Source organism: Eleutherodactylus coqui, chromosome 8 (assembly GCF_035609145.1).
Source record: "Eleutherodactylus coqui strain aEleCoq1 chromosome 8, aEleCoq1.hap1, whole genome shotgun sequence".
Classification (NCBI taxonomy): domain Eukaryota; kingdom Metazoa; phylum Chordata; class Amphibia; order Anura; family Eleutherodactylidae; genus Eleutherodactylus; species Eleutherodactylus coqui.
Window position 1 is genome coordinate 79,231,751 of NC_089844.1, and position 27,781 is coordinate 79,259,531.

Genomic DNA, 27,781 nt, shown 5'->3' on the forward strand with positions numbered 1-27,781 from the left:
GTAAAAACGGATGTGTGAGAGCGGCCTTAGGGTTACAACCTGGAAACAAAAAGTGTGTTACATGGTATTATTGATTTTGCAGCCAGCTTGGTCATCCAAGGAACAAATACATTCAGCCATCCATGATGAACATTTTCACATGTGATCAAGTGACGTCTAGAAATAACATGTTTTTCACCCATTAAGCCCTTCGTGAATCACGTTAGTGAATTTTAATGACCTTTTACCGATGCTTTTTAAGTGAACAACAGTCCATAATAGTTAGAGCCACTTAGTATGTGACATCTGCATTTCATGCCAGATTAAACCTTGGAGTATTGCAAGACGCATGGGTCTATTTACTAATTTAATGGCTTTCAGTCATCATTGCTCACGGTTATAGCTGCTCTGGAATTGACGAGAATTTCACGTTTAAATGACGCAATATTTACCATACAAGTAAATGGGCTGAAATGGATACGAGGAAACGGGAAAATCTGCTTACATGGCGTGGACAGTGTATGCTGCAGGCTTTTATCACTTTACATATGATGGACAATACACTTTGGTTCCCCCCCCCCCCCACCTCCCATACAATGAGGGGGGGGGGGGGGCACTCATAAAAATATAAATAGAAGTAACCATACCATACAGTGACTAGTAAGTCTCAAACAGTATAGTGGCCAATGCCATTCAAATAACACTTTCCTCTGCTCTAGACCATCAACATACTCTGCAAAACTAGTATATAGTAGTATACATTATGCTTATGTACCATCATACAGTCTTCACATGAAACCAACTTACAGTAGCAGAATAACTGCTCCATACATAAAGCAATACAACTGCTGTACCTTTAAAAGTGCATTAAAATCAGAAGCATTGGCCATCTATCTATTGGCAGGTGATCAATGCTAGTGTCAAGGTTTTGTTGTCTCTCCAGGAATTAACCACTAGTGGCCACTGTTTCATACTTTTTAGCATTACACTGCACTTTTACTCCATGCCACTCGAAGTTGCTATTTTTTTCCTTAACTTGCTTGTTTGGGGCTGATTAAAGGAGTTTGCCAGGGTTAGAAAAACATGGCTGCTTTCTTCCAAAGACAGTGCCATACTTGTCCCATTCACTTTAATGTAGCTGAGCTGCAATACCACACATAACCCCATGTACAAGGGTGGTGCTATATTTGGAAGAAAGCAGCCATGTTTTTCTAACCCTGTAAGTTTCCATAGAAAGACTGAACCTTGCTTGAGTTTTGTGACTAAGCTGTTTTGACTAGCTCATTTGTCACGTATCTCTTTACCACACTGGTCTCATGTTTCCATGCCTTACCTACCACAGGGTGTTCCTTGTAAGGAGTCTTTCTAAAGATCTCTATCAATATTCTAAACTGTACTCAGCTCACCTTTTCCGGAAAATTTGGATTCCAGCCTTAACCCACCTATATTGTAACAGCTAGACAGTTGACAGAACCACCACCAGTTGCCAGAATGGGACATCAGTCTGCCATTCCCTGAATCATAAGACTGTGACTAGAAGGAGTTTGAAAGCAAAAGAATGGTCAAGCATGCACCTTGTCTCTCCATTCAAAGTCCGAGTCTGATGGAATTGCCATGCCTGGCACAGCTTTTTCCATAGACTTTGAATGAAAAGGGCAGAGTGCACGATCAACGAATTCTGCACCAAAGATCAGGTGGCCGCCGATCTAGCATTTGTCAGCTATTCAGTGGATGCTTCACACCTTTAAGGTCTGTGTTCACCCTAAACCTTGGATGCCAGGCCATTCGTGGTGCCTTCTTTGGCAGGGGCAGTTGATGTGCCCTGTTTTACACCTCAGTGTACAGAATGATGAAATGGTTCTGTTAAGGTGTTGACAAACATGGCTCAGTGGGTAGCACGATTGCCTTGCAGAATAGGGGTCCTGGATTTTCATTCGACAAGGACAAGGATTTCATTCGACATGGAGTTTGTATGTTCTCTATGTGTTTGCATCCATTTATTCTGGGTCCAACAATTTTCTCTCACTCAACTAAAACATAAAGTTTGACTTTTTATGAAAATGGCCCTAGTGTGTGTGTTTGGGATAGGGTAGTTAGATTTTATTGGAGGCAGGGAGTGATGTGAGCGATTGCAATCTCTGTACAGAACTGTGGAATATGTTGGCTGTGTGCAAGCAAAAAAAAAAAAAGTAAGCGGCATTATAAATACAAAATCAGGTGAAAATACCCAAAAGTGATTAGACTACTAGTTTATACAACAGTAAAGAGTAAAAAATGCATAATTTAAATAAAGTGTGCAAACAATGATAGAATAGTGCAATCTAGATTATATTATGGAGAGACTAGGACATAACTGTATACTATATTGGATTTAGAGCGGTGTATTTAACACCATTTATAGCTTTAAAAAAAAGCTAAAGAAGCCTATTAGAGCTCATTTCTGCCCATATTCAGGGCTTATTCACACGTCCGTATATGGGCCACGTTTTCAGGCTCGGCTGATATACGGTGTCCCTTTCTGCCGGGGGAGGAGGCGGGTCGGGAGCAGTGCACTGAGCTCCTGCCCCCTCTCTGCCCTTTTTCCGTCCCTCACCACTATTTGCAATTGGAGGGGGCGGGATGGAGCGGAACTTAGCTCCAACCCCCATCCCGCCCTCCCATTGCAAATAGGGGCGGGAAGAGGGCGGAGAGGGGGCAGGAGCTCAGTGCACTGCTCCCGACCCGCCTTCTCCCCCGGCAGAAAGGGACACCGTATATCGGCCGTGCGTGAAAACCCGGCCGATATACGGACATGTGAATAAGCCCTCAGTCTGTATTTTTTACTGACTGAAACAGACCTAATAAATTACAATTGTGTATTCGTTTTTTTACCCAGACAGATGTTGTACATAAAAAAAAAAAATCGCAGTATATCCTATTTTGGTCCGTATTCACAAAGCAAAATCACCCATATGGGAGCTTAAAAAAATGCAGAGAGAACTGAGGTCACATGCATATTTACTGTGTCAGGAGCCCACGGTAAAAAAGAGACATTATTGGGCCTTCTTGCCTTTTTTTTGCATCCATGAAAAATGCAGTGAATATGAACATAACACAAATGTAAAAAACAGGCATACCCCAAAAATGCACATAGACACGCAGTAAAACTCTAGGGCCAAAAATTGCATACGCTTATGTGAAGACCTTATTTCAGTTTAGCAGACTTCTAACTCCAGAGATTCGTTCATGACCGTGACAATTATCATACAGCAGACAAACAGTAGGGTGGGATGAAATAATGATCTGCCGCTCAGTCCTGATTATACAAAAGAGGGTCTGTTCTTGATTTTTAGAAAGGTTAAAAATATGAAGCTGTGTAACAAAAAAAAAAAGAGTGTACAGATGTGAAGGAGCCGAGGTGAGGTGGAAGCGGCGTACCTGTAATGTCAAGAATGTATTACACGGAGGATTAAGCCTTCAATGAAAAAGAGGAAATTCATCATTATGAATAATTCAGGACCAGATGGAACCGAAAGTTCCCAAAGAGGCTGCAATAAAAACAGACCTCTTATCTCCTGAAACTAATAAAATCCCTCTGTAACTCATCATTAACATGTCTGTTTTGTGGTGGTGTAGAGAAAAAAAAGGTTCCCACAAGCTAAGAGCTGTCAGACAGGCAGATGTGGATCCACCTTGCCACACACTGGTTTGACTTTGGCCTTTCTAAGGATGCAGCATTTGGGGAACACTGGTTTTCACCCTTGACCCCTCCAAGCGGGATTTTGGTCTTTGCTGGGGAGTCCTCAAGCTGTTACTCTCAAAGATAGTTCAGGGGCTGTGGCTGCTGACGCCAAGCAACAGCACATGTGAAAAAGACTTGGGTATGTCATTGATATCAATGAGAGCCGAGCCTGCAGTTACAAGTGCCAGCCACTACATGGAGGTCGGCGCACAGGCTTCCGATCTGACCTCTGTGTTGTTGCCCAAGCTGACAGTATGCACCCGCTCAGCTGATTGGTTGGGGTCCTTAGTGGCGGACCCCAGCTGATCAACTATTGATGGCCCATCCTGATGATACAAATATCTGAAGGGCTGTCACAGTGCAGAGGGATCAGCCCTATTTTTTTGTACAAGGAAAGACTAGAAACAATGGGATGAAACTGAAAGGGAGCAGACACAGATTAGATATTAGACAGTGAGGGTAATCAATGACTGGAACAGGTTACCACGGGAGGTGGTGAGTTCTCCTTCAATGGAAGTCTTCAATCAGAGGTTGGACAGACATCTGTCAGGATGATTTAGTGCTCCTGCACTGAGCAGGGGGTTGGACCCGATGACCCTGGAGATTCCTTCCAACTCTATTCAATGATTCTTAATGACAACCTTAAAAGTGCTCAAATCAATTATTCATCCTAGTGATCACTTCTTCTTAGGTTGTGTACCAGAGAGTTGAGATGAGTCAGCTTTTTAAAAGTTCAGTTTAGCCGCTTTGTTGAATTTTGGAAGTTTGATTTGGTCTGAATTAGTTTAAATCGAGCCTTCACCAATAATAAAGATTTCAGTCAACCAACAGTGGTGGTGTCTTTTTTTTTTCTTCTGTGGTTCAGCGGTTAGCACTGTTGTCTTGCAGTGCCTGGGTCCTAGGCTCAAGTCTGACAACATCTACATGGAGTTTGTATGTTTTCCTTGTGTTCATAATAATCACATTTATTTAACAACGTGCAGATGTTGTCCTTGGTCAGATTTGAGTCTAGGACTCCAGCACTGCAAGGCAACAGTGCTAACCACTGAGCCATCATTCTGCTTCCTCCTCCTTCTCCTTAGTAAATGTATGTACTATGTAAAAAGAAGTCACTATTATGAATAAGAAACCCACACAAACACAGAGAAAACATGCAAACTCTATGCGGATGTTGTCCTTGGTCAGATTTGACCCTAGTACCCCAGCACTGCTAGCCAACAGTTCTAACCACTGAGCCACAGAAGAAAAGAAACCATGAGCATGTTCAGCATGTTGCTAAATCAGAGCACTGCTAAATACTTGAACCTTATTGGAACTATTTGCATGCAGCTGGTATGGATGTACATGGAGTCCCTATGGTTTGCCTTATCGTACACGGTAAAATGCTTCAAAGGGTAAATGCCTTCATAACATATTATCTGATGAAGCAAACCACAAAAAGATCCTTTGTATGCCTCTGTATGAAATTGGAGGTATATACAGAGATACAGCATACCTCGTAAACCTCTATGGTCACCATATTACGGCTCCATAGAACTCAGAGGCTGTATGAAGCTATAGTACACCTGTGTGCATGAGCCGCATAATGTAATTCTAAAACAACTGTTTGCATGGTTGGTGTTCTTACCCACTGAGCCTCTTCTGAAGAATTATTGTAAATGACATCCTCCTTTTGATAGTGTATGAAGAAGTCACAAGGACTGGCAGATAACTAGTGATACTATGAACAGAAAAGTACAATTATCACCATGGCAAAGGCTGGACCAGTTATGCCGTCCTTCTATTAAATAATGCACATCACATCGAAATCAAGAGTCACTTGAACAATGCGCTCCATAAAGTGAGCCGTAAAGCCGGTAACCAGGTTGTGTAATGATTACCATTGTGTTCTTTAAGCCACTTGTGACTTTTGCAAGATGTTTGAGAGCAGGCTGATGCTGTTTTGTTTTGCTCAAGTAGGCTGAACAGAATTCTGGAAATACAAGCTTGATGCCAGGTTGTGAAAAAGAGCAAGATGGCAGCAGAAGGGTACTTAATTCTTCTAACTAGGATGTAGTTTATGGGTAAACTTAGTTTGCTTTTTTAAGTTAGAGCTGATGCCGTTTGTGCTGCATGCATGCAAATCAGTGGTTACTTTTTTATACATTATTTTTAGTTTGGTAGTATATAACCCTGGAGCATTTTCATAAAATGACACTCTTATCCTGAGCAACCAATAATAGTGCCAGGACTTGACCTCTTATACTGCAAGCAATGGCCCTTCTTATTGAGCTATCCAGCCTGTGGATACTTTCCCTGCATAACTGTCAACCTTGTTCTTCAATCCCAGTTATCTAGCCCCTGCCTCCTGGTCCTGACCCCGCTTCTTGCCTTGATTGCGTCTTCTATAAAAGCCTGGCCCTGCCACTCCCTCAGTGTATGATTATTCTGCTTTACAGCACTGTTTAGTCAAGCTCCACATTACATGTTCCTCCGCTATTACTGCAAAGACTACCCGATAACGCCCCCGGCCTGCAATGCAGAACAATCGTCCTGATAGGGACGACCCCGTGCTGGAACCTAGGGACCTATCTTGTTCTAGATGATAAAGGACCCACAGCAAGACTCCGTTCACTCTATACGTACCAAGAACCACACCAACACTCAGGAGCATGACACTGTTCACACTGAACATCCTGAACACTGCACAGACACCTCATGTCCAGCCACATGCACAGACACGCAGAAGCACGACACTGCCCACACTGAACAAACAGAGAAAAGGCCAGCAGCCTCTAGCAGAGGAGCTGGTATATACGAGCAACAGACCTTGAGGATTGACTGGCTGGAACTATCCACACCCAGCCAGCTCAATCAACACCACATTTGAGGCTATGCTACTGAAAACCTATGTAGTACAACAGATCCCAGCAACAAACCCTCACAAATAGACTTAGTAGACTTAAGGGGTATCTGTAGTTTGAAGATCCTTATATGAAATATTATGATGTTTTATGACAACAATTCCTGTTACAATGAAGCAGGTTGATGGTATATATGGCACACTGGTCACAGAGGAAGGTGGAGGCAATGTGTTATAGCAGAAAAATAAACTTTACTGAACCGTAAGTAATATTTACAGCATATCCCTCCATAGGAGGGTTCGTAAACGTTAACTCATCAGAATAGAACAATCGTCCTAAAATAATAGCAACCAAGCAGCCATTGAAATCTAAAATAGTGTTCATTTCCGACTAACAGTTGCTGGGATTGAAGCTTCCTTCTGCCCCGTAAACTCCTTATCTAGCACATAATATATGTACCCATGCAAGAGCCTTACGGCAGTGTAGTACACAATACACAGAAGCCTTCAGCAACATATATGCTTCTCACGACTTGCTTCTATTTAACCAATCAACCTGCACTTCACAGAACAGCCCATTGGAACTCTTCTGTAAATGTGCCAAAGCCTAGTTTCGAATGTTGCCGTTAAACTCAAGTATAAGACGCCTTTTAGTTCCGTTATTCAACTTGGGCCTTGCTGCGCCATCACACATGTAATAATTATATGGCATTACATCATCCTATTAAATAACCGTGCAAGCGATTTACTTAACGTAACCCACTTTATCTCTGTGCAAGGCCTTTCACTAAAATAGTGCAACCATTAACAACATACAGTACATTAAGCCTTTCAGGCAGTCCAAGCAAGTCCCATTTAGACTCAATGATTTCCGCTCAAAAATCGCTCAAAGCTGTCTTTTGAGCGAGAATCGTTGGGTCTAAAAGCATAGACAGCAGGAGTATGCAGAGGACAGCGCTCCAGCTGTCTTCTGCATACGCCATTTGGAGCGCTCAGCTGTATACCAGCTGAGTGCTCCGAGAAGACAACAGCTGTATGCAGAAGATAGCGGTCCCGCTTGTCTTCTGCATACAGCGTGAGCCATCATTTACACACTTATGCAAAGTGAACACTCAATACTGTCACTCAAACTGCCGTTTGAGCGATCATCTTGCCGTGTAAATGCACACAATGATGATTGCTCAAAACATGTCTTTTTGAGTGATAATCGTTGTGTCTAAATTAGGCTTAGACCCCCCCCCCCACCCACCCTGGCTACTGATTTTGTGCATCAAAAAACCTAAGTAACAGAGTGCACTCACTACGGAGGTCAAAATCCAGTTTGCTGCATATAGACCTAGCCATAGCACTGAGGCCCTTGGGGCGGTTTACATCTTTATCAGTGCAGCTTCCACTGCGCAGAGCTTTATAGCACATTCTCTGTCTCCAATTAATGGCAGGGAGGGAAACTCCCTCTCCTCCCACTAGCTGTGGGGTCCTCAGCCCGGTGTTCTGGACACACCTCCATTCTCTCTTCTTCATCTGCGCAGTAAAGGTCTATGCAGATTTTTCATAGACCCATAGGTACTCCTACACGGCCTCCACCACTTCAGCTCTGCTGTGATACTCCTCTAACTCAGCCTTTCTGCTGCATCAGCAATTGGATAAGGGGCTCACTGACTCTAAAGGATTCTTTGATCTTCCTCCAATTGAAGTTCTTATTATTATATTATAATTTACAGTAATTGCCTTTTTTTAATGATGCTACACTTCTTCTGTTTAAACTGTAAAAAAAAAATCCATTACCACTTTGAAACCGTCAACAATAGATTGACTGCTGTTGACTAATCTTAGGATAATTTATGTGAATTCCCACAGCAGCTTGGCTGATTACCACACAAATACAGAATATGGTTTTACTCAGCTGAGCATTCAGGCATTCATTAGGGAGGTAATCTGCAACCAGACCGCTTTGACAGCAGTTTATAAACCATGGAACAAAAGGGTTGGACATTGAAATTAAGTGTCCCTAATTCTAAATCTACCCTAACATCATCTTTATATATAACTACATAAAGGCAATTTAATAAGAAAAACAGATTCATCAACATCAGCTTGCTGGAAATCTCCAATCATATCCATAATGTTAGTTTTTAAATTTACTACCAAAACCCATCAAACTTGTGTTTTTCTTTCAATACCCCAATATTTTGCACCCCCATCCCCCCCAAAAAGAGCTATTACATGATATGTATAAATATTGTACTCTAGTAGGGAATTGGTTGCTTTGGAATACGGCTCATCATCTTATTAGAATTGCTCCGGGGTGACTTAGTGAAATCTCTTGAGTTTGTAGTGATAAATTAGTTTTGGATAGTGCGATCCATGAAATGTGTCTATACAAGAACATATGGCGAGAAAATGTCTTCTGCTGATTACAAATAGATTACTCTCATTTTCTGGTGAACATATATTTAGTGAAATTGCAAGAATTCTGCCCATAACCAGTGGACTGTAAACTCTTAGATAATTTAACCCTTTGCAATCCAATTTTGGATTCAGGGTTTCCTAGGGGGCTTTTTCTTTCTGTCATTATACAATGGCGTCATCTGCTGGCTAGAGCCAGTACTGCGGTACAGATAGTCCCCTACTTGCGAACATTCGACTTACGAATTTCGCAAGATACGAACTATCTGTCCTGCACAGTATGATGTAATGCTATGGCACTACATCATACTATGCAGGGACCGGGCAGTCTTCTATCAAGCCTGATAGGAGCCTGTCCGGTCAGATCGCGGTTGCTAGGCAGCTGGGAGCCTTCTGAAAGGCCCTAGGGCTGTCTATGCAGAGCGCCTATCAAGCTGTGCGCTTGATGGGCACTCTGCATAGGCAGCCCTGGGGCCTTTCAGGAGGTCCCCGGCTGTCTAACAACCGCACAGCGTCCCGCGATCTCATTGTGGGACACTGTACGGGCATTCCCACGAATGTATATCGGCTCGGTTTTCACGCCGAGCTGATATACGTCGTCCTCATGTGCAGAGGGGGAGGATGGAAGAGCCAGGAGCAGGAACTGAGCTCCCGCCCCCTATCTGCCTCCTCTCCGACCCTCTGCACTATTTGCAATGGGGAGAGGTGGAATGGGGGTGGGGCTAAATCGCAAAACTTAGCCCTGCCCCTCTCCCGCCTCCTTTCATTGCAAATAGTGCAGAGGGGCGGAGAGGAGGCAGAGAGGGGGCGGGAGCTCAGTTCCTGCTCCTGACTCTTCCATCCCCCCCCCCCCTGCACATGAGGACGACGTATATCGGCTCGGCGTGAAAACCGAGCCGATATACGCTCGTGGGAATGCAGCCAAAGGACTTTTGTGGTATGATCCATTACATAGGATTTATGTTGACTGAAAAACTGGCTTTTTGAGAGAACATGAAGCCAAGGAATCCTCAGGTGGTCAGAATGAGATCACATGACCACCTAGGGAGAAAGAGACCAGGAAGTTTCAGATAGAAAGGAAGTAATACTAGCTGACTTATACATACTGGAGCGCTAAGTATATAATGAGCTGGGAAATAAAAAATTCCCCAGAGTGGCACTTTAAAATTTCAACCAAATAGCCAACCATAGCAGAGGCAGGACAGGGGTCGTATATTCATATACTTGATTTTTACAGAATTTTGCATCAGAATGCAAGTTTTCTTAGTTTAATCAGCAGAGGGTTCACCTGGGTCTTGTATATTCAAAGTGATACTGATACTTCTTCAAAGGAAACTCTGTTTAAGGGCCCCAAACATGGGGGTCTGCCATTTTCAGCTAATATCTATTGAGAATCATTACTGTTCAGAGACATTGTAAGTATGGCTGTTTCCAATTCTTGCTATTACTGTAAAGTACATGCTGCGGCAAAAAAATGGCATGACAACTTTATTCTATAGGTGAGTACGATTATGACTATACCACCTTTATACAGGTTTTATTTTTGCTGGGCTACTTTTAAAAAATATGATATTTTTGGAAAAAATAAAATTATTTTCTGCTACCATCTTTTGACAGACATCATTTTTTTTCAGCGACATAGCTATGTGGGAGCGCATTTCTTAGAGGGGTGTCCTGTACTTTCTATTGGTACCATTTTGGAGTTCATATGACTTTTTGATCACTTTTTAATTAATTTTTTTTCTTGGAGACTGGGTGACTAAAAAAGAGCCATGTTACCATTGATTACTTGTTTTTTCAGGTTAACATGGCAGCCAAACAGCACCTCACAATCTCAACTCAGGGGACGAGGAGGCTGTTCGGGATCCTTGAATACCATTTGGGACTTTTAAAAGGTTAACAGCCGCCATTAGTGCTCACGCTCATCGTGGCTGTTGCAGGTGGGTGTCAGCTGAAAAAAACAGCCAGCACCCGATCTGCAAGGGGTGAGATCGTCTGCTGATCCCGCTCCATACAAACTCCACACCCTCAGGGCTTATTTAGACGACCGTATATAAGCTCGGTTTTCACGCCCGGCCGATATACACTGTCCTTGTCTGCAGAAGGAGGAGGATGGAAGAGCCAGGAGCAAGAACTGAGCTCCGGCCCCCTCTCTGCCCCTTGCCACAATTTACAATAGGAGGGGACAAGATGGCGGTGGAGCTAAGTACCGGCCCTTAGCTCCACCCTGTCCCGCCCCCATTGCAAATAGGGGCGGGGAAAGGGTGGGAGCTCAGTTCCTGCTCCTGGCTATTCCAGCCTCCTCCCTCTGCAGACAAGGACACCGTATATCGGCTTGGCGTGAAAACCCAGCCGATATACGGTAGTCTAAATAAGCCCTAATGATGTGGTTAAACACCTTTTTGCACAGGGTGATGTGGACATTTCACAAGTGTCGATCATCTAAATTGACACTGGTCTACACAGGCCAATTAAGGCCTCTTTCACACGGCCGACGCAATATTGCTGCGAGAAACTGTCACTGATATCGCATCAGTGGTCTGTGTGATATCGCTGCATTTTCTCATGGTGATATCGTGATTTTGTAGCACTTGTTTGCCGGGATTTTCGTGGGGATGGAGGGTGGCTTAAAATATAAGCCCTACTCCGAAAATAAGCCCTAGCTACATAAAAAAAAAACAAATACATCACCTCCACTGCATCTTCTTTGCAGGCCCCTGGTACTTGTTTGTAGTTTTCTCTCAGTGCTCCCAATTCAGGGGTTCAAATTCCCCGCCTCCAGGAAGCGCTGCCTGGGATTGGTTCTTGAGCGTCGCAGCTCAGCCCATCAGAGTCATCACTCAATGACCCAATAACAGTCCATTTGGAAGGAAGCCAAAAGAATGCCCCTTTGGCCTGTATTGGGCTAATTTAATCCCATGGATATGTTTATCATGTATGTTGGGAGCTTTATTGTGGTACACGCTAAGTATACATCACTAATGTTATATGAATATAGCGTCACAAATAGCAAATTATAGCCTGTTGATTGGCCCCTTAGTTAAAGGGTTTGTCACTTTTGGACAACCCTGTTTTTTGTTTTTTTTGAAAAGTCCATCAATTACAAGGAGTGGACAAAAATATGGAAACACTGTATGAAATGCCTGAGATTTTACCCATTAGCACTGAACTGCCCATGTGACCCCTGCTTGGCTGAGAGCTAAGCCACAAAATTTGTGTTTACTTCACCTCTTGCCCTGCCCTGGGTGGTTTTGGGACCAGCTGGTAACAGCAGCTGAGTGGCTCAAACCTGACCAATGGAACCTTGTTGCTCAGGCAGATCTTCACTTCTGCCCAGCAGTATCTGTGTCATATTACCTACACTTACGTTACATGGGATCAGGGGCATAACTATAGGGGATGCAGAGGATGCAGTTGCACCAGGGCCCAGGAGCCTTAGGGGCCCCATAAGGCCTCTCCTCTCCATATAGGGAGCTCAGTACTATGAATAAAGCATTATAGGTGGGGGCCCTGTTACAGATTTTGCATTGGGTCTCAGAAGCTTCAAGTTACGTTCAATAAAACAAGTAGAGACAAATTTTAAGGCATGCATTTCCTATGGTGTTTCCGTATTTTTGTCTCCCCCCCTGTAAATGCTGATTACAGGATGTCCCACTGCTGGGTACTCCGGGTCAGATGCAGTTTATGGAGAACCTTACAGGAAGCGTGTAAGTCTTCACAGCACCACCACAGAGCATTACATAGTACTTCTTTAAATCATTGGTCTTTCTATATAGTGCACTGCCTTATTTGCTCCCCTGATGTGTGAGAAATTCATAGTAGCCGTTCCTCACACTAGCAATTAAATTAGGGTCCTGAACAATGGACCCTCTTCTGTCAGATGGAATGTCCAGAATTGGAAAACTATGGCTGCTTCCTTCTAAAACAAACAGCCCACCTGTCCACATGAATTGTGTGCAGCGCAGACCCATTCATTTCAGTGACATTGGGCTGCAGTATGAGACACAACCACTGGACAAGTGTGGCGCTCTTTTTGGACGAAAACCATATTTTTCTAATCTCGGGCAACGCATTTAACTTCGGTGCCCCAGTTGGGATATTTTAAAATGAGTTTTGTAAATTAACAATCACTTTTTAAATTGAAGTCAGACTAACGACAATCAGCTATCATTGGCGAAGGAAGCTCTAATTAGCCATACAAATAATTGGCTAACTATGTAATATATGGACATGTTGGGTCCGCCACAACAAGAGCCAATCTCTGGTATCGGCCATGTATTGGAGCAGCATCCTGAGCAAGGGTAAACCCGCCATAGTGTCCGTATCCTCAATAACATAATTTGTAAATTCTCCAAAGTACAACCATCAATATACATGAAGTTTATTACTATTTTAATGAGATGATGATTAATAAATCAAAGCTGATATGTCTTGGTAGGTTAGAAGAGTTCCTGGCTCAAGTGGCCACCTCCATAAAACAGAAGACGGAGACTGGGAATGGAGCGATGATGAATTGGACGAAAAAAGCCCTGAATATAAAGACTCCCTATCTATAGAGAAGGTGATGTGGTACGATATTCCTACTGCAGCGTGTGCCTCTATGTATGTATATTGGGGCTTCATCTGGTTTCTCTCTTTTTTTTTTTGTATAGCCAAGAAGAATTAATGACGACAATGAAAATGCAGAGGTAAGATGGCAGAGGTTCAACTTAGTTCTATCTGGTACTTTATGTTCTTTCATGTCTTGAATCTGGTTGAAGCCCGATCTACTACCATTATTCACTCATCCACCTTTGAACACTATTTTACAATGTATACATAGAGAATCATGCTGGGATTTACTTTAGAGTTTCCCATTTTTCTGTTCCATCGTAAGAGCAGAAAAACGGGAAAAAATGGATGTAGTATACTCGCCATTGATTTAAACTGGACCCCAGCTCATTGCTGAGGTTTCCATCCAGTTTCCATTTTTTTTTTTTTTACGAAGAGAAAAGGCTGATCTGCATCACTTTATTTTTGTCCAAAAAGAAGACAGAAACTTGCAGTCATGAAGGGTGTATGGAGTTGGCTCAGAAGCCAAATTCTATACCCAGCGGCTACTAGCTCTGATTACGAGATATGTGCATCATGCTTGTTTGGAAGCCCAGATCCTGGATATTGCAGTTTGCAACACTGAGATCCATTGGTACTATGGAAAGGAGTTAGCTGCTCACTGGGGTAGGTGTGGGGATGGATGGTACCATGGGGGTGCAGGGTGAGTAGGCAGTTAGTTGGGTGACAGAAGGTGGGTACAGGGAAGAGATCCAGGGAGACTAGTTCTGAACTGTAAATAAGGGAGATGGAACAATACCTCCACAGTGCCAGCTATTGGAAGGCAGCATTTCTTCAAGTCAGTGTTAGACTCTTTAAACAAGCCTTGTAACAATGACCGGGAATTGAAAGCAAAGCCAGAATCCTGCTGCACACTGGTGAAGCGCAAGCAGCCTGAAACAGCTGTCTGTCAATGGAGTCTGGCTTTGCTTTCAATTCCCAGTCATTGTTACAAGGCTTGTATTAAAAGTCTAACATTGACTTGAAGGAATGCTGCCTTCCAATAGGTGGCAATGTTAGACTTTTTATACAAGCCTCGTAACAGTGACTGGGAACTGAAAGCAAAGCCAGACTCCATTGTCAGACAGCTGTTTCAGGGTGTTTGCCCTTCATCAGTGTGCAGCAGGATTCTGGTTTTGCTTTCAATTCCCAGTCGTTGTTACAAGGCGTGTTTAAAGAGTCTAACATTGACTTGAAGGAATGCTGCCTTCCAATAGGTGGCACTGCAGAGATATTGTTCCATCTCCCATATTTGTATATTATCCAGAGGAGCATGAATGGCCTTATAAGTCTCCTCACTCACTCACCATCTAGTTGCTCTCCCTAAGGAGAAAAGATAGCGTTGCTGACCCTAGTTTTGAACTGGCACAAGTTTGCAAAGTTGGCAGATGAGGGGAATGCCATTACAGAGTTAGCACTACTGTAGCATGATGTGGCCCCTGACTGCCAGGGTGATGTCTGCCGTGACAGTTGAAAAGCATGATAAAACCAAAACAGAAGCATAGGGGTCAGTATGTGAAACGGAGACCTCTTTGAACACATAGTCATATCTTTTTTTCACATAGTTTCCATCCCTGTCAGTCTTTTCACCTGGTTCAAAAAGTGAGAAGAACAATTTAAAATACTGACAAGCACTAAAGAGGTCTCCATGTCACATACTGAACTCTATGGTTGCATTCCGGTTCCGTCCGGTTTTTCGTCCCTATGTAGTTTTCTGCAAGTAGTCAGGACAGAATCAACACTGGATCAAAGAGCCCGATGCTATTCCCTCATCTGAAGTTATAGAAAAATGGAACAAAAAAAGATCTAGAATAAACAGGATTTTCATTCTCATTCCATTTTATTATCAGTTATTTGAGGACTATATATGAATTATAGGTTGGAGGATATGAAAGAATATTGATCTTTCCATAAAATGCAAAGTACTTAGAATGAAAGTTGTAAATTACTTCATAAACTACTTTACTAATGTAATCACTTAAGAAAACCCAACACAATGCAACAAATAATCAGAGCAAGGTTGTGCACTGACAACAATGCCGCCCAAATACTTAAAGTATAGTGCTATACATTATGTGTTTATAGGGCAGTTTCCAGGGAATTTATGATTAGTGCCTGCGCTACGGTAATATCGGGCTACCACAGTTCTTCGACTTGAATAATATAAGTACGGTAGCAATAAATTAGTCTTGTTAATATGCAGATATAACAGAGCTACATTCGTCATTTAACTGTTTGGGCCCCCGAGAATCATGACTCCCTGAATTAAGATATTTTATCAGTTAGTATGCACAGGTCCTCTTTAACCCCTGTACAACTGAGGGAATACAAGTATGTGGGTGTGGAGCCCCCTTCATTTCATAAAGCTAACAACCGGTCAACAAAATCTGTCTGTTGAATTCCAGCCATTAGCCCACGGAAGGGGCCCCATCAGCTCCACCCCTGCAATGTGATTGCAGACTGCCCGTGGGTCGACATGGTAGCCATGCTACCAGAGCATTTCTTATTACAGTGCCAGCAGAAATACCATGTCCTGCACTACTGAAGTACTGCAGTATATGTTATAAGTGATCAAAGGATTGTAAGTTCAAGCCCCCTTAGGGATTTAAAAATAAACAACATTTAAAAAAAAAGTTATTCTTGTATACAATAAAGGATAATAAAAGCTTTAAAAAAAAAAAAAAACATTTCCGTATATTACAATAAGAGAATCAAAATTAAAAAAAAAACTCATTTGGGGCATTTTGCCTTCCTTTGGATCAACATTTGTGCGGTAATAGGCTGAACTAGATGGACTTTTTACAGCCTAATATACTATGCTACTATGTAACTATATTTGATATCTGTAAAAGCCAGATCTGTTAAAGTAATGCATTATCTATCCTCCACAGTGAACATCATCAAAAAAAAAAAAAACTGAATTTCCCTTCTTTTAGTCACCCCATCTCCAAGAAATAATTAAATAAAAGGTGATCTAAAGGTCAATTGTCCCCTAAATGGTACTAATAGAAGCTACAGAACGTCCCACAGAAAAATAAGCCCTCACATAGCTATATCAACAGAAAAATAAAAAGGTTATGGCAGTCAGAAGATGGCGGCAGAATTTTTTTCTCAAAGATAGTTTTGTATTTTGTTTAGCTTTTTTTTACTTAAAAAAAAAATAAAATATATAAATTCGGTTTTGTTATAATCATGCCGACCCAACCAGTAAAGTTATTGTGTCTTTTTGCCTCGGTGTGTGTCATAAAAACAAGACCCCATCTCAAAAATGTCAGAATTGCATTTTTTTTCTTTTTACTATATTTAAAGATATATTCACATAACATTTGTGATATAAACTTAGTGTGTACCACAGGAAATCTCCCAACATACATGCTAAACATATCCATGAATTAAATTACCCCAACACAAGCAAAAAGGGTGTCCTTTTAGCCTCCTTCTAAAGGGCTTATGTCACTATACCAAAGAAAAAGTATGGAATTGCTTAGTAGACTATGCTATTCCCCATGTAAAACTTACTGATTTTAGCCATGTAATGCAAACAGAGTTGCTAGAAAAATCTATAATGCTTGGACAGATCAGTGGCAAAAGAAGACCCAGCCGCCAAAGAACTCGATGGCTGATACTGTTGCAGCGTTCGACCGCTGCACTCCAAAGTGGGGAAGACCACCGGTAGGAATGATGGTTGTCACGGGTGGCTCTGTAACCTCTCCCAATAATTGCAACAAGGTGCCTGGCTTGATCGTTGCACAGTGGCACAAAGGGTTTTTGTCATTTATGGTTTCTACCGGTGGTTTGTCACGGGATGCCAGCACTTCATTCGGGATCCTGGTAATTAGGGACGGAATAAAAGACACGAGTCCTTGTAGCTTTGTTTTAGTAAGCTAAAACTGCACAGATTTACTTTAGCTTTGCATTCAAAGTAAACACAACAGTAGTCTTGCAGTAATTTCGCAGAGATTAAGACTTGGTAGTGAGATGGCCCGTTACTTGACAGTTGAAAACAATAGAATACAGTTTACTCTTCAACGCTCTCTATTTGGCTCTAGAGGCTTCTTCAGTATAACTCCCACAGTCCTAGTTATCTGTTGGGCTTACTGGATGATTATTAGGCAGTAGCAAAGTAGAATATAAAATGGGCCTCTTTACTTTCCCTGGCTTTGACTTCAACGGGGACTCACTGTAACTAATTTTTTCAGTAGAAAAGCTAACCTAAATACTCTCCTTCACACTGCTGGTTGGTAAGGATGCTGGATAATCCTGACTTCCTCACTTAGAACATACATTGATGCTTCTCATTCCACTGACTTGCTCTCACACTTCCTCCTTTGACGACCACCTCCTCCTGACTCTCTCCCTGTTCTGCCTCCAACTCCCTTCTCTTCCTGTCTCACTCCTGCACTTTTTCTACTCCTCCCCCTAACATCCTGTCTCAACCTGATATTTTCCGGCTCTGGGAGCTAACGCCACCCCCCTCTACCAATCAGAGATAGCATGACAAGCAGCCAATAAGCAGACAGCTGTTGCCAAGCAGTTAGCCTTAGTTTTGAGAAGAAAGGGGAAAACAGGGGTTTTCCAACATGTGACACCTTCTATGCCTTCTAGGAGCTCATAGCTAGGTGTTACAGGACAAATGATTGTGCGTAGAGATGAGCGAACGTACTCAGTAAGGCCAATTTCGCAATCGAGCACCGCGATTTTCGAGTACTTCACTACTCGGGTGAAAAGTACTCGGGGGCGCTGTGGGGCGGGGGGGAGGTGTGGTGGAGTGGGGGGTAGCAGCGCGGAACAGGGGGGAGCTCTCTCTCTCTCCCTCTCCCCCCCACTCCCCTCTGCAACCCCCCGCTCACCCACAGCGCCCCCGAGTACTTTTCACCCGAGTAGTGAAGTACTCGAAAATCGCGGTGCTCGATCGGCCTTACCGAGTACGTTCGCTCATCTCTAATTGTGAGTATTCTGAAGGACCCTCCAGGCCACTACACTGTCAAAGCTAATACTGGCATGGATATAACACAACTGAAAGAAGCAGTGCAAAACCGAAAAACATGGAGGAAGGGGGCCTTAAGGGTCGCCGACAGTCATGAATGACTAAGCAACCAGAAGCATACAGCGAGCATTGATAAGGACATTACGCCTTTTAATTATTAAAGAAAATGAAATGATACATGATTGTTCTATAGAAAAGACACCAGATAAATTACAGAGATAGAGGATCCTGCTGGTGCTGAAATTACGATGCAATTACCACTATAAAAGCCGATATTGGTTGAGTAGTTACAAAATGGACATGGAAATTGAGTAATCAGAGTCTTAAAAGTTTTTTTTTTCTCTTTGCATGAATATTAATAGGAGTCAGTGAATAAAAGCCATTTACATGGACCGACGTTAGGGGTATACCAAGACACGGCCACAAAGGGAGATATTACTGAGATCTATGGATGGATACATTGTAGAATAAAAGGCGCCATTCACATGCCAGAGATTTGTCTGCAAAAACATGTGCCTTTCTTTTTAGGAAATGTCCCTAAATTTGTGTCTGTAGAAAAACGTGTGCCTGGTCCTACAAAGAAATTTATTTTGTAATGTCTTCTATTTGTAGTTAATGATGGCAATGTTTTGCATGCTATGGCACCCAGGGTACTATAGGAGGAAAGTCCATACTAGGACTAATTATGTCTTTCTCTGCAGCCTCCCACACTCTTCTCACCAGTGACTGTCAGTTTGCCGAGTAGGTATACATGGCAGCCTTCGGTCACCGCTGAGAGAAGAGAGGAAGGTGGCTAGATATGGGCAAAGTGATCCCCTTGTGAATTCAACTATTCGACTCTTAACTATGAGTCTGCTGTATCCTCTGTTGGTATCTGCTAGTCCGATGGCACAATAGACTAGAGCGCAGTGCTCAACTATTTCTGTCAGGCCTATAGAGTTGAATGGAGGGCAGTAGTGGGCTTATTCGACCACCAGTTTATTCAAGATCTTTCTCAATGCAGGGGGTGCAGTGAACTGGAAGGGAGAACATGAGACCACCTATACTCATGGTCAGTGGGGGTCTCCACAGTGGGACCCTCAGCGAATAGATATTTATTATCTATCTCGTGGATAGGTGATAAATGTTAATTATGGGAATATCCTACCATAAGGTTAAAAAAAAAAAAAAGGTTTGAAAACTTATACATTTAGTTAGTAGTCCGTTGATTTCTTCTGGGGCCTGCGCTTCTTCTTATGCATCACTGGCAGACTCTTGTGGTGGTGTATAAACGCTCCCTGCTGCGCCATCTAGTGATGACAGCTAGAGCTTGCATGTCTTAACTCTGGAACAAAGGAGACCTCTCCCTCTATGGCTCTTTGGTTCTTCAAAATGAATGACGATCTGTACACAGAGGACCTTACTTCCACCCTACATGATTCTTATGAACGTTTTTGTAAAAAAATTTTCTTTACTGGGTGGAATTTCATCTCTTAGCCGATAATGCCGACTTCCTGTGAGATTTAGTCTGTTGAGCCAGATTCCTGCTCGGCAAGGAGTTTCTTCCACCCTCTCGACCCCCCCCCCCCCCCCAACCCCCACTTTTTTTTTCTTTTTTTTCTCTTCCCTTTTCTCTTTCTTGCTTTCTTCCCTTTATTTTTTACTCCTCTCTTCTTCTCCTTCTCGCCCACAGGATCTTTTTAGCCATTTTCAGGTTCCTATTTAGTTTTATGGTTGAACATCCTAGATCAGAAAAGTGGGTGAATTTTGCACTCCTTCCCCTAATAGGTAACCCATTATCACAAGCCTTTGCACTATACTATCTAAAACTTTTAAATAGCTTGTGGTCTTTTTTTGTGTTTGTTTTATGCCCCTCGGCTTCCTTCTATTCCAACTCAGTTCTTAAATAAAACCTTTCTTAAAGAACATTCCAACATACATATGGATAAAAACATCAATCTATAATTATGTTTGTATCAATAGTCACCAATGGTATTTGCTTTCTTGGCTTCATACCTCACTGCAGTGGTATAAAACTACCCATATTGATATCACCACTGTGGGGGCTGAGCTGCAATACCAGACACAACCCATAAACAAGAATGGCGCTGTTTCACATTTCTTTTGCAGTTTTTTACTTTTTCTAAGCTTATACATTCCCTTTAAAATTCTGTATTTGCTCACCCAATGTTCTCACCTGAAGACATGTTGCATTTATCCATTATTTTAGCTACATAATAATACAGTATGTTTCCATTTCCAACATCTAGCTGTCATGTTAGAGATGCTCATAAGCCTGCGGAGAACAGGTCCATGCCAGTAATGAATAATTTTTGTATTGCAGCTTCAATAGAAAAATGGAGATTATTATTTGGTACCTGTCAAACAGCATAACAGTGATATATTTATTGTATGAACCTAGATTCTTTTGTTCTTTCCTTCTAGACTTCCACAGACAGCAATACACAGACAAGATTGCAAAACCTAAATCTACAGGATACTCAGGTAACCAAAAACCAGCAGCGCATTATGTTTTCATCAACTTTTAATGATCGAATAGCACAAGAGTAACGTAGGAATTCCTTTCTATCATGAATCAAATGGTGGTAATGGAGTGTGAAAAAGGGTGAAAAGAAATCCATAAGCATGCAGAATCTGGGGCTGATGAGGCATTTGCGCTGAGTTCCGATTTGGCGGAGGGAGGAGCACCGGCAGCAAAAGTTTATGGCATATTTTTAATAATAATGGGAAATCATATAAGTCTGTCAGCCAATTCATTTTATATTATGGAGAAAGAAGAGTAGGCTGAAGATTGGGCCGCTGATCTACAAATTAATGCATGAATGGGGATTTGTATGTATTACGTTGTGTTGGAGGGGCACCAAACTGAAGCTTGACAGAAAGCCTAGTTCTGTCACTGTGTGCTGGGCCCCATCCACCCACTGGTAAGCATGAGTGAAAGTGGTGGTGTTTTCATCTCCCTCATTAATGTAGAAAATAAACTCAAAAACGTTAAAGGGTTTTTCCCAAAATCGAATTTATCACCGATCCATAGGATCAGTAATAAAAGTCTGATCAATGTGGGTTTCACCACTGAGACCCCCACCAATCAGGGATCCAATGCCCCTCGGCTCCTTTTCCTCCTCACTGTGGGCTCACAAATGGAGTAATGGTCTAGTATGTATGGTCTTGCTATATTCACCTTCAGTGGGACTATTGTCGATAGCTCTGCGCTTGTACTTGGCTGTTTCTGATAGCACCATTGAAATGAATGGAGGGTCACCAAGTATGCTTAACCACCACTCCATTTAATCTCATCCTTACTTTGGGAGGAACCAGTGAGCCCACAGTGAGAAGGAATGAAGACACGGGACCCCCGTTCTCAGGATAGGTGGGAATGTCAGTGGTGAAACCCTAAATGTTAAGACTTTTTCACCTATCCTATGGATAGGTGATACAAGTTGATTTTGGGAAAACACCTCAAAATTCAGTGTGAAGGTTGGGGTCACTATTTTAAGGGCAGGTACCCTGATTAAATAAGGTTTTAATGTGGTGTGATGAATTTAGATTGTGTCTTTGAACCTGCGGTGCACCGTACATCTATTTAGCGGATATATTAAAAGTTAAGTCTTAATCCTATATATTTATTGGGCATTCTAGTAATTTGTACAGCAAAAACTATGTTAGTAATTCTTTTTGTGCTACGGAGCGAGTTTTTTTTTTGTTGTGTCCTTTTATGATATCAGAGCTATATTCAACCCTGACATTCTTTTCATACTTGCATCACAGTAGCTGCTTGTAGAGGCTACCCAGTCTCAGGGCGGCCAATATCACTCTAACTTTAGACTACCACTTCCTTAAGGTAACAATATGAGAAAAGGATATTATGAGGTGCCCTTACACTGAGCTGAACAAGAATTAGATGTCAATTTAGTGTAAATAAAGGGAGTGCACAGGCACAGCAAATGACAAATATGTGACAAAGCCTGAGTGGCAGGCAAAACCTTGGGCAGGTTGTGAAATTGCTTGTTGCAATTGCTTCGAAACTTGCGCCTCTCTCCAACTGGTAGACAGTGGGAGAGGAAGTAGTGGGCAAAGGCCCAGTGACAGGACTTACCAGGAACTAGATGGCATATAGGGACTTCATGATATATGGCCCACATCATCATTTACTCTAAACTGTTTATTCAAACAGCTGTAACAGTTCTTCGAATGACTCATCCAGGATACTCTGGCACGGAGGGTGCTGGTCAGGCTAGGCACTGAAAATAATACGTCCGTTCCTCACCATGGATACACTAAAGACACTCTTGGTCACCCTCAACCACTCCTGACTTGACTACTGCTCACTCTCATTGTCCTCCACCGCACCAGACTCGCTTCACTCCATTCCATACTAAATGCGGCAGATAGGCTCAGCTAGGCTCATTTTTCTATCCAGCCGTTACTCAGACGCCTCTGCACTATGCCAGTCCCTGCTTTGGCTGCCCATCCACTGCAGAACTAAATTTAAACTGCTCAACCTCACCCACAAAGCTCTGCATGGTGCTGCACCACCATACATCACCTCCCTCCTGTCCATACACCACCCAGCCTGCTTGCTCAGATCCGCTAACACACTCAGACTAAACACCCCTCTAATACAAACCTCACATGCTCGCCTCCAGGACTTCCCCAGAGCAGCACCCATCCTCTGGAACGCTCTACCACAAAGCATCCGGACAATTCCCGAGGCACGAAATTTCAGATGCGCCTTAAAAAAGCACCTCTTCAGGGAAGCATACCAATTCCCCTGACCTAGTCCCCCACCCCTCCTTATGGCTCCCCACACCTTCCACCCTGCTTATCACATAGAAACTCTACCCCTGAACCTCCTTACCGCCCCCACCCTGTTTGCTTTCTAATAACTGATTTCCACATGAAATCCCCTACTGCCTCTGTTCCCCATGCAATAAAAGCATTGAGCAAAGATGAGTATTTACTTGTTTTCATTTTGCTGCCCCACCTGTTCTTGATGTACTCCATTTGGTTCTCCTCAGACTGGACAGTAGGTTTAAGAAATAGTTTTGCTTAGTAACCCGATTATTGCCACATGTACCTGAAGTATCCTTCATTTTATGTATTGTAGGCACTATCCAATGAAAGCCATCCAGATAACAGAAATCCATCTGCTATTAATCTTGTTCTAAGATTAAGGTAAGAAATACTGTTTCTTCAAATGCTATATTACTATATATTCTGAAGTTGGTTCACATTGGGTCTTCGAGCTCTGGTAACTTGTTGTCTTGTGTGATAATCATCTAATTTATGTCTGCATGTATCTGTGTATTATGCATAGAATACAGTATGTATGGTGGAAATAGTTACAGAAGAGCAGACCTTACTAGTTTGCGCTAGCTTGAAGATACTGCATTGTTGGCTTTATAGGACTTTGCTTTGCCAAAGTAGACCAAAAATCTATGATTATAAATACTCTTACAGAAAAAGACAAAAGTACAGGGGCAAGGCAAAAGTCTGGACACACAATTTAACTGGTGTAATAGTCAGAAAATTGACTTCCAATACATGAAAGTATTAATTGGGAGGGAGGCTGGATTTTTTGGTGGAAGAGATGTTTTGAAGTCTGCCATATTGAATTCAGCTTCGGGCACCATGTAATGTGTCAATCTTGGCTAGAATTGACTCAGAAACATCCCTACTGCGTATTTTTTTCTGCATACACAAGAGAATTTATATGTCCGCAAAAAATAGAATTCCAAAGGTGTTAAAGGGGTTGTCTCGCGCCGAAACGGGTTTTTTTTTTTTTTTCAATAGGCCCCCCGTTCGGCGCGAGACAAACCCAAGGGATGGGTTAAAAATATATATATATATATATATATATATATATATATATATATATATTACTTACCCGAATCCCCGCTCTGCGACGACTTCTTTCTTCCTTCTCCAAGATGGCCGCCGGGATCTTCACCCACGATGCACCGCGGGTCTTCTCCCATGGTGCACCGTGGGCTCTGTGCGGTCCATTGCCGATTCCAGCCTCCTGATTGGCTGGAATCGGCACACGTGACGGGGCGGAGCTACAAGGACCAGCTCTCCGGCACGAGCGGCCCCATTCACCAGGCAGAAGACCGAACTGCGCAAGCACATCTAAAAACGCCAGAAGACAGCGAATTTAGACAGATCCATGGCGACGGGGACGCCAGCAACGGAGCAGGTAAGTGAATAACTTCTGTATGGCTCATAATTAATGCACGATGTACTGTATATTACAAAGTGCATTAATATGGCCATACAGAAGTGTATGACCCCACTTGCTGCCGCGAGACAACCCCTTTAAGTCTAGTGATCTTGGTGGCCATCCTCCTCCTGGACCCCAACACATATCTCAGGGACCATTTAAAGTTTCTTGTGTATGCAGAAAAAGTACTCATTGTGATTCACCTAAAACAGCAAATCCTACAGTGCTGTGAAGAAGTATCAGCTTCTGTTCTTTGGCATGTTGGCGAAGACTGGAATAAATGTTTAGCCATGTGCATCCAGCAGAATGGTGGACAAATTGAACACCTCATGTAAAGAACTTTGTGAAACTTTTCCTTCGCTGAACTCCTAAACAACTAAAGAAGATAGGGCTACACTAATAATTCTAGTGTGTTTTGAGTCAATTCTAGCCAAGACTGATATACCACATGACTCCCTTCTCATTTGAAAAACCTGAGCTGAATTTAATATGGCGGTTTTCAAAATGGCTGCCGAAAATGTATTTTCCAGCAAAAATTGCAGCCTCCCTTCCAATTAATACTTTCACACATTGGAAGTTAATTTTCTCATTATTATACCAATTAAACAGGTGTGTCCAGACTTTTGCCTAACCCTTTATTTTAGCGGTGATTGGCTAACCAGAGAAATTATATATGCAAGCTTTTCGAGGCAACCCGGCCTTTTTATCAGGCCTGACAAAGAGGACTAGTAGCCTTGAAAGCTTGCATAAATAATGTTTCAGGTTAGTCCAAAATAGATATCACCTCTGTAATATTTTTGTCTTTTTTATACAAGAGTCTTTGCCAATATAGTAATCAGTAAGGCTATGGCTCTATGGCATCACCCGGGAATGACATCAAAATTGTGCCATTACTGCACAGTCATGGGCCATGGTTAAGTTTTTTGGTGATGGCCACAAGGTGTCATACAACTTTATTCCGTAGGGGGGGCATATCAAGCACAGCGCATGTAGCAGTAATGCTGCAATTTTACATCAACTTATGGAGAAGGGGAATTTGAAAATGTGTTGAGATTCAAATGTCGATCTGAAATGTACTAAATAACCTGAATTTTGCATTATCTGTAGAGATTCTAAAAACTCAATACCTATAATGGACTTGTTATACATCTGTTATACATCTGTACAAGTACTGTGTGTTGTCAAGGGAGGCGTGTTATCAGTTATGGGAACTTCACTGCATTACCGAGCTTTGGTTCAAAGTAACCCCAAAGGGTCACCTTGTAGTATGAAGCGCTGGAAGTCTGCTATATTCCATTTGGGATTTTGATTTCGCACATTTCTTCTTGATGGATGCTGTTAGTGTCTTATTGAGGACAAATCTGTTTACAAGCGTTATAGTCTCAGACTAGTTTAATTTGATCTGCCGTTCATTTATAGTAGTGTCAGTCTAGCCCTCTGAATCAGCTTTTGATTGATACGAAACTGTCCTTTTTCAGACAAGTTTGTTTATAACACATAACAAATTATAAAGAGATTGAAGAGTCGTAGAGTTTGATCTGCTGATTTTTTGCTGTTGGCGTCTTTTCCAACAGCAATGGTTGTCTTCAGTAAATGGTGCTTCTCCTTAAGTCTTATATACCTGTAGGTATTTGCAAATGGATTCTAATGAGTTGCTTCGTAAGTCATTGATATTTCTAGAATAATCTATATTTTTGATCATTTGAGAATTTTTTGGGGGGAGTTTTGATAACTTTTTGTAAAGAAAAAATTGGATTTGGGATGTGATGAAAATAATCTATAGTAAAAAAAAAAAAATGACAGTGCGGCTGGCTCCAATCAAACGTAATCCTCTCCAAACATGTGCAGCTGTAATCTTACGGCATCTACTGAGCCGCACCATAGCAATACGCTCAATAAAGAATGTCAAGCCAGAATGATTACTGCACAGCCGAGGCTACTGGCTGAGACCTATAGTATGTGGAAAATAATAAAAGCATGATAGATCTTTTATAATCAAGGGGTAATAGAGCTGCTAAACTAAAGGTGTTATCACGTGCTTATGTCAAAAATTTTAGGATGAGAATAGGCAATAATATATATTTTTTTAATTATTGGGACAAACATTAGTGAAGCATTTTGTGAAGAAACATGGAGGCCAGCTTGATGGAACCACGTAAGTGCCTTAGAGAGGATCCATATAAGTGTTAGACGTGACAACTTTATTTAAAAAAAAAGTTGGCCCATGTGTTGACAAAGTAGATTTTTTATTTGGATACGTTAACATTGTAACGTAGTATGTTAGGCTGAAAAAGTCTGTTAATCCAGTTCAGCCTGTTTCTGCTACCACTGTGTTGATCCAGAGGAAGGCAAAAAAAAGCCCAATGTGGCAGAAGCCAACTTACCCCACTCTGTTGGAAAAAACTCTTTCCCAACTCCATAATGGCAGTCAGAATAATCCCTGGATCAACACTGTTCAGAGAAGGTTCCTTCCTGACTCCAAGTCCGGCAGTCAAAAGATCCCCTCATCAACAACCCTTCTGGCTATTTAATGTCTATATCCTGCAATATTGTAGTGCTCTAAAAAGAGGTCTAGCCTCCTCTATCGATTTTTGCCATTACCCAGACTCCACATCACCTAAACTATAACCACCATAACTTAGTTGATGATGGCTTCACTTTAAATACTAGAGGGAAGGGGAAAGAAAGGAAAAGGGGAGGAAAATAGAAAACAATGTAAGAGATTGGTTAATAATATTGCGTCATGTAAAGAAAACATGAGGTTTTTTTTTAGTGTGTGTTTATTATCTATTCATTAGTTTATATATCCTTGGTCAGATTTGAGCCAAGGACTTGGCTAGCCACTGAGCTATGTGCTTTATAAATATACTTTTTTGTGTTGAATCTACTCTTTTAGTTACGGTAGATAGGCACTAGCAGTAATTGGACACCTGAGTTGGAATCAAAAGTAGCAAATATTCACATATGTTAATGCTCAGTGGGGCCTCCTTTGGCCCTAATGACATTGAATACTGCCCATAATATACTTTCTATTGA

General features: G+C 42.1%; 1 protein-coding gene across 1 annotated transcript in view; it reads left to right on the forward strand.

Moving 5' to 3' along the window:
* STK39 (serine/threonine kinase 39) overlaps positions 1-27,781 on the forward strand; it is a 410,115-nt gene that overhangs the window by 151,111 nt on the left and 231,223 nt on the right. The window contains exons 11-14 of the mRNA XM_066575910.1: positions 13,387-13,509; positions 13,601-13,636; positions 20,950-21,009; positions 23,633-23,700. Coding sequence (XP_066432007.1) covers positions 13,387-13,509; positions 13,601-13,636; positions 20,950-21,009; positions 23,633-23,700 — 287 coding nt within the window. The remainder of the gene's footprint in view (positions 1-13,386; positions 13,510-13,600; positions 13,637-20,949; positions 21,010-23,632; positions 23,701-27,781) is intronic.